Genomic DNA, 8693 nt, shown 5'->3' with positions numbered 1-8693 from the left:
CATCCATCACCAGTCATTTAAGAATATTTTGGTTAATGTGACTAATCTTCCAATGAACATGGGAAAACAGATATCTTTTCCAGATACTGATTTTATTTCCTTTGCATATATAAGAACCATGGGATTGCTACATTATAAGTTAGTTCTATTGTTAATTTTTTGTGAACCTCAAAACTGTTTTCCCACAGTGGCAGGCATAATATTATTTTTATGCACGTTTCTTTTTTCCTTTAAATTGAAAATCTTTCCAGATTTGTATATATAGAACTATTTGTTTAATTTTTTATAGCTTTATAGTATTCCATTGCCTGTATATACTACAGTGTGATTAATACCTTCTCTATTGATTGACACGTGTTAACATTCTATTATATGTATATCTGTGTGTGAATGTATGCATAAATGTATACGTCATATAAACATATATACCACATATGTATAATGTTTGGTCTTGTGCTAGTATGTCTAGAAACAGATTTGTACATTTTAAATTCTACTAAATATTGTCAATTGGTAATTCCTTCAACAATGTACAAGAGTAGCTTTTATTGAAATCTTGATAATTCTGGAAATTCTTTTTCATTGTCACCTGTCTCTTCTCTTTCTCTTCCTTTCTTTTTCCTTGTCAGTTGGTAAAACAGAAAACTGTGAGTCTGCTAATCACTGGTTATGGTGAGGCTGAGCACCTATCAATAGGTTTATTGGTCACTGGTATAAGCTGTTATTGATCCTATTGTTAGTTCCCATGCATGTATCCCTACTTTTTCAAGTTTGACCTCCTGCTAGTGCAATTAATATATTGACCTTTCTATCAAATATAATCCTTTGTTTCACTGACCCCTATGTTTTCCCCTTCCTATTGTACTATAACAAATGAAGAGAGTTTGTATTAGTGAGTAAATTTTTAACATTTAGAAAATAAAGAAAAGAGAAAAACAGAAAAAATGAGTACCAAATTTTCCCACGACTAAGGAAAAAAATCAATCGGTATGGTTTTTTCTGACTTTTTTTGGTTTTTGAAACACTCTATTTTGTACAATTGGTAACATAGCAAATAAACATTTTTTGTATACCATAATATGTATATTTTGAATCCTACATATTGCATGATCAAAGCTTTTAGATAGAGACTTGATTATAGCTTCTTTAAAATGTCATGTCCGCTGCAGTTAACTTTGGTCATTGTCCCATTCTCCCTTGTTCAGCGCTGCCCTATTTTTTTTCTCAGTTATTGGCTCTAAAATTCTCCATCCAGTGCCCTTCTGTCTGGGCCTCCCAGCACCACCCCTGCAGTGGCTACAATACCCACTCCACGTCCATTACCCTCACCATGTCCTTCCTGACTGGCCTGGCTGCCTTCAAGTCTATTCTTGGCTATAGCAGGTTCAAGGTGCTCCAACCTACTTATGCTGCTTTCTTGTTGAGGCTATGCAGGGTTGTGCCCAAGGGAGAGGCCAGGCACGGTGTGGAGTGCCACAGGGAGGAGGTTGTTAGAGGTGTGGGGCCTGGAGGAAAGCTTGGTGGTGGCAGTGCAAATGGGGGCTCATGGTATTCAATTCAGGTGTGGAACAAGCATCACTATTTGGTTTGTTTGTTCAAGGATAAAGTAGCTTAGAAAATCATGTATGGAAAAATAAGTTATATATCAGGTTGAATTCGATAAAATTGGTATTTGACCATCTTTGAACTACTGAAAGGAGGAATTCATATGGCTCACATTAACAAATGCATAAAAGCCCAGAGGTGAACAATTTATTGATAAGAATTAAAGATAAGCATGTTTCTATTTTTTCCCTAGACATATAAGTTTTAAAAATGGTTTTCTTATACATTTTTTCTTGGAAACATTTTCTTTTCAAATGTTTAGTATTCACTTATTTTATAGCCCTGATTTTTATAAAGATATGAGGAATAATGCTTTCCCCAGGTGAAAGAACTATGAATGTTTTAATTCTCTAATTTTTCTTTTTATAAACAATGTATAATAGGTGCCCCTTATAGCCTAATTTTTAGCTTATCTATTTTTATCACACTAATAAATATTCTTGAAGTGAGATTCTTAGTCACAAACTAAGGAGAAATTTGAACTTTTGGTATGTATTTCAAGTGTACCTTGTAGAAAAATTGTATCAATTTTTACCCTCATTATCAGTGTATGTTTGTGGCTTCCGCACAGCCTCCCTCATGATGTCATCAATTTTTAAACCTTTGAAACTTGTTAGTACAAAATAGTACCCCAAGGCAATCTTATGTACAGTTTTTTGATTACTAATGAGAATATTTGCTTTTCAAATGACTACTGACTCAGGATTTTTTTGTTGTTGGTAGCCTTATATAATTTGCTCATTTTTAAATTGGTATACCACAGTTCCTTTCTTTATCTATTTGGAGGAACTAATTTTATATTAAAAATGGTAATCATCTGTCTGATAGTTAATAACTATAATCCAGGGTGTGTTTTTACCTTTATTTATAGTGCAAAATATAAGATATCTTTATACACTAACTTTATATGTCTATGTTTTTGTATAATATGAATTTAATATTTTAGATACTGCCAATTATTTTTCCTCCCTTATCTGTTAATGATGGATATGCTTAGAATGAATTTTCCATCTTAATGTTTGTTTACATATTCTTTTACTTTATTTTCCTTTGTCTCTCTTTTTAATGTTTAAATATCTATTTGAAACTTCTTTGAGTTTATGTTGAGAGGCAACAATCTACATTTTTTCCAAGTTATCAGTTGTGCCAACATCATTGGTTGAATAGTTCACCCTGACCACACTGATGTGTTATAATTCTTCTGTATTCCCTTGAGATCAGTTTAAGTTTACTCTCGCCCTCTCATCTCATTGTTTACACTGAAGCTTTTGTAATTGTTTGAAAGCAGAAATATGATCAGCTACATCTGAATATACACCCATATTTTCTATTGCTCACAGAATAAAAATCAAAGTTCTTCTCATGGCTACAAGATTCCATCCTGTCTGGTCTATTACTGTAGCCTGATCTCAGTCATTCATCTTCTTGTCCCACTGGCCTTCATGTCTCAGAGTCTTTGCACATGGCATTTCCAAAGTCTGGATACTCTACTTACTCTTCAGTAGTAACTCATTTAGCAGAATCTGAGCCAACACCACTGTAACAAGTCACATTGTTCTCATAGTCCTCTTCTACTTTAAATCAATTGTTGGAGTTGTATCTGTATTTAAAATTATTTAATATCTAGATCTACTATTGTCTACTTGTCTAGATGTAGCCTGTATGCCTCTGAAAGTCACAAGTACTGTTTTACCTCAGAAGTTGATATATACCTAGAATGTGGTAGATGCTCATTAGAAATATGTTATGCTCATTAGGTATGTTAGCTGAAAGGATATAGTAATTGAAGCTTTGAAGTTTTAAAAACATATTATTGACTGTTAGTAAAGATTTCTTCTTAAAATCAGATTTAAATAAAAGCCTATATATGTTTCTTTAAATATTAATTTTTGTAAATCATTTTGTAATAATTTTGTTTTTGGTCTTTAGGTATCACCAGACAAAGCCAATGTATGAAGCAAATTACTCTTCAGTATCTGAATTTGTGTTCCTGGGACTTTCTACCTCTAGACCAGTGCAGTATTTCCTCCTTGTCTTCTCTACAGTGTTTTATGTAACAATTGTTCTAGGGAACCTCCTTGTTGTGTTTGCAGTGACATTTGACGCTCATCTACATTCCCCCATGTACTTCCTTTTAGCCAACCTCTCACTTATTGATTTGTGTTTTTCTACCTTAGCAGTTCCTAAGATGATCTCTGACCTGTACTTGGGGCACAAAACCATATCCTTCCAGGGGTGTATCATCCAGATATTTTTCCTTCACTTACTGGCTGGATCTGAGATGACACTGCTTACTTCAATGGCCTTAGACCGATATGTGGCCATATGTAAGCCCCTGCACTACCTGACCATCATGAGCCCCCAGATGTGCCTCTTGCTTCTGTGTGGTGCTTGGGCTATTGACTTCATTCACTCAGTGGTCCAGTTAGCTTTTGTTGTCCATTTGCCTTTTTGTGGTCCTAATGAAATAGACAGTTTTTACTGTGACCTTCCTTGGTTTATCAAACTTGCCTGCATAGACACCTACAGAATGGAGTTCATGGTTACTGCTGACAGTGGGTTTATTTCCATGGGCACTTTCTTTTTATTGATTATCTCCTATGTTTTCATCCTGGTCACCATACAGAAACGCTCTTCAGGTGGTTTGTGCAAAGCTCTTTCTACTCTGTCAGCTCACATCACTGTGGTGGTTTTGTTCTTTGGACCATGCATCTTTGTTTATATGTGGCCATTTCCCACAGTGCCAGTGGATAAGTTTCTTGCCATTTTGGACTTTATGATTACACCCATCCTGAATCCTGCCATTTACACATTGAGGAACAAGGGCATGAAGATGGCAATGAGGAGACTGAGTAGTCAGCTCCTGAATTGGAGGAAGATCTCTTAACTCATTAGTGCAGTAGTGGTACCTTCTCTAAGGGCTACTGTAAACATTAAAACAAATTATGTCACATTAAGGCCATTTATTGTCTTTAATCTAGCAGCTCAAAAACTCTTGGATAGCTCATTCCAAATTAATGGCCAGTAATGTGATTATACATTTGGTTATTAATCTCTAGGCTATTGTATACAGCTTTAAATTTTAAAATGTATGAAATATACTTTGTGCGACCTACCTTTTGAATAATCCATAAAATATCTTAATATTTAAAATACTTTAATATTTTTTATGAATTCCAGGTCACAGTGCTTTATTTGCAAGTCTACTGATGTATGTTGATATTTTCTTCTGTAATTGTGTTGAAAATTTCTCAATTAAGAAGTATGATTGGTTCTTTCGTACGAGTTTTTGGCCAAGCAAAGCAAGATTATTTTCTATGTTGATTTCATTTGCTGATGCTTCTTTTCCTTCCTTTATTCTGTTACTCTAATGTACTCAGTTACATGAATATAGTTTCAAGTAGAAGTTAAATTTCTTTATTAGATTAAATACTGTCTAATATTCACATATGCCAAAACAATACAGTGGACAAGAAATAGTTAAACAGTTATTTTTGTTTGAGATTATTTTAGGAGCTGGTCTCTAAGAAGGCAAAGTTACGTCTTCTTCCTCTCATCTGTGCTTTTAACTATTCCCTTTAAATACATACTGATAGTGGAAAGGTATGGATTAAGAAGTAACATTCATCAAAGAGTAGAACTAGGCTAAGATTGAAAAAATGATAAAATAAGGAAACTTATATGTACTATTCCACAACAACAGATACAATGCAATGTTGAACACCAATCTATGTTCAAGCCTTAAGCTTATGCTTTTAGACTTACATGTCTGAGACTTACACACAAAGCAAAACAGTGTGTTTTGAAAGCTTTACATGTTGAAAGTGTATTCTGATATTGAGGTAGAATTTGCTTCCCTATATATTTCATATTGTGTTCCTCATTTTGTAATCTGAAATTGTGCAAAGTAAAATATATTCTATAGTATCTCCTTTTATGTTTGGAATAAATGATTCCATATCTTCTAGTTTTAATGTTAAATATTCTTTCTGAGGCTAAACATACTGAGTCTCAAACCTTTTTAGGCAAAATTCCTCATTTTGAAAATTTCACAAGAGGTTTTTGTTTTTGTTTTTTCTAACTATGTGGCAACCTGAAATAGCAGTTTTAACTTTCTGTTAAAATATATTTCTGTTGGAATCTGGGCCTAAACTGACACTGATTCCATCCAGAAAACCCTATGACAATAATCTATCATAAATGAAATGTCATTAAACCTGCAATACAAAATATAAAAAAATACCTGAATCAGAAACTCCAAATCTCTGAATGGAAATGACTAAAAATATGGAAGTAAAAACTAGGAGGTGATGGATGGAAACTAAAGTTTTGGTGGTGAGCAGTCTGTAGTATATTCAGAAGTAGAAATATCATATTGAACATTTGAAACTTATATAATGTTATAAGCCAATGTTACCTCAATTTTTTTTTAAAAAAGTAAGAGACAACTTAAACTCAGAACAAAATCTGAACAAGATGAAATCATTTCAGAAATGAAGAACAAAATACTAGGTACCCAGTGAAGAATAGAATGGCCAAGATTACAATGAATGATACAAAGAGTAAAGATGAAAAGAACTAAGAAATTAAACCTAATTAAAGAGAGAGGTCAAAAAGTTTCAGAGAGAAGGTTGTATACAACCATGCAAACAATATTGAATATTTGTGTAGTTTGAAAATGAGGCAACGTAATAGAATTAATATTTCAAACTTTAATTAATGTGTCAAATAAAAGACCAAAATATACATAATGAAACAGCTTACAGTCACCTTAGGAAAATTGATCCTGGATGGCTAATTCCAAAACATATCCTAGTAAAATCATTAAATATTTAAAATATAGTATCTTCTGAGCTTCCTATCAAAGTAACATAAGGTACTTAAACAGGAGAGAAAATTCAGATTGGCATCTGAATTCTTGATAGTGATATAGAAAGAAAGACAATGATTGAACTACATTTCCAAAAAACTCAAGGAAACAAAACATGAGATAACAATTTAATGTATAGTCAATAAGTTCTTCAAAAACATCAACATTAAATTTAAATATGAAAGCTTTTTGTTTGTTTATTTGTTTTGTTTTTAGCTGTGGTGTGCTGGTACGTGGGATCTTACTTCTCCGACCAGGGATCAAACCCACAACCCCTGAATTGGAAGTGCATAGTCTTAATCACTGGACAACCAGGAAAGTTCCACACCTAAAAAGTTCTTTTTTTTTAAGCTCTTTACTGGAAAATAATTGCTTTACACTCTTGTACCAGCTTTGGAAGGTACACCGAAGTGAATCAGCTGTATTTATACATATATCCCCATATCCCCTCCATCCCGTGACTCCCTCCCTCTCTCCCTCTCCTAGCGCCTAAGGCATCACCCGTCATCAAGTTGATCTCCCTTTGTTATACAGCAACTTCCCACTAGCTATCTATTTTACAGTTGGTAGTGTATATACATCTATGCTACTCTCTCACTTCATCCCATCTTCCCCTTCTCCCCCTGCCCACCCAACCCCATGTCCTCCGATCCATTCTCTGCATCTGCATCCTTATTCTTACCCTGTCACTGGGTTTATCAGTACTATTTTTTTTTTTTTAGATTCCATATACATGAGTTAGCATACAGTATTTGTTTCTCTCTTTCTGGCTTACTTCACTCTGTATGACACTCTCTAGGTCTATCCACCTCATGACATATAGCTCCATTTCCTTCCTTTTTATGGCTGAGTAATATTCCATTGTATATATGTGCCATATCTTCTTTATTCATTCACCTGTTGATGGGCATTTAGGTCGCTCCCATGTCCTGGCTATTGTAAATAGTGCTGCAATGAACATTATGGTACATGTTTCTTTTGGGATTATGGTTTTCTCTGGGTATATGCTCAGGAGTGGGATTACTGGATCATATGGTAGTTCCATTTTTAGTTTTTTAAGGAACCTCCAAACTGTTTTCCATAGTGGCTGTACCAACTTACATTCCCACCAACAGTGCAGAAGAGTTCCCTTTTCTCCACACTCTCTCCAACATTTGTTGTTTCTAGATTTTTTGATGATGGCCATTCTGACCGGTGTGAGGTGATACCTCATTGTGGCTTTGATTTGCATTTCTCTGATGATTAGTGATGTTGAGAATATTTTCATGTGTTTATTGGCCACCTGTATGTCTTCTTTGGAGAAATATCTATTTAGGTCTTCCACCATTTGTGTATTGGGTTGTTTGCTTTTTTGGTATGAAGCTGCATGAGCTGCTTGTATATTTTGGAGATTAATCCTTTGTCCGTTGCTACATTGGCAAGTATTTTCTCCGATTCTGAGGATTGTCCTCTTGTCTTCCTTGTTTATGGTTTCTTTCACTGTGCAAAAGCTTTTAGTTTCTTTAGGTCCCATTTGTTTATTCTTGACTTTATTTCCATTATTCTAGGAGGTGGGTCAAAAAGGATCTTGCCTTAATGTATGTCATAGAGTGTTCTGCCTATGTTTTCCTAGGAGTATTATAGTGTCTGGCCTTCCATTTAGGTCTTTAATCCATTTTGAGTTTATTTTTGTGTATGGTGTTAGGAAGTGTTCTAATTTCATTCTTTTACATGTATCTGTCCAATTTTCCCAGCACCACTTATCGCAGAGGCTGTCTTTTTTCCATTGTATATTCGTGCCTCCTTTGTCAAAGATAAGCTGCCCATATGTGCTTGGGTTTATCTCTGGGTTCTCTATTCTGTTTCATTGATCTTCCTTTCTATTTTTGTGCCAGTACCATACTATCTTGGTCACTGTAGCCTTGTTGTACAGTCTGAAGTCAGGAAGCCTAATTCCACCAACTCCATCTTTCCTTCTCAAGTTTGCTTTGGCTATTCAGGGTCTTCTGCATTTCCATAAAAATCATAAGATTTCTTGTTCTAGTTCTGTGAAAAATGCCATTGGTAATTTGATCGGGGTTGCATTGAATCTGTAAATTGCTTTGGGTAGTACAGTCATTTTCACAATGTTGATTCTTCCAGTCCAAGAACATGCTATGTCTCTCCATCTGTTTGTATCGTCTTTGATTTCTTTCATTAGTGTCTTATAGTTTTCTGCATACAGGTCTTTTGCCTCCTT

At 34.5% G+C, this 8693-nt stretch overlaps 1 protein-coding gene across 1 annotated transcript; it reads left to right on the top strand.

Moving 5' to 3' along the window:
- Positions 1 to 3553: 3553 nt before the first annotated feature.
- LOC130845949 (olfactory receptor 4F6-like) lies at positions 3554 to 4492 on the top strand. The gene has a single exon (XM_057723832.1). It carries the CDS (start codon positions 3554 to 3556, stop codon positions 4490 to 4492), a length of 939 nt encoding a protein of 312 aa, XP_057579815.1.
- The last annotated feature ends 4201 nt before the right edge of the window (positions 4493 to 8693 follow it).

Source organism: Hippopotamus amphibius, chromosome 2, assembly GCF_030028045.1.
Source record: "Hippopotamus amphibius kiboko isolate mHipAmp2 chromosome 2, mHipAmp2.hap2, whole genome shotgun sequence".
NCBI classification, from domain to species: domain Eukaryota; kingdom Metazoa; phylum Chordata; class Mammalia; order Artiodactyla; family Hippopotamidae; genus Hippopotamus; species Hippopotamus amphibius.
This window is presented reverse-complemented; position numbering and strand designations above follow the sequence as displayed.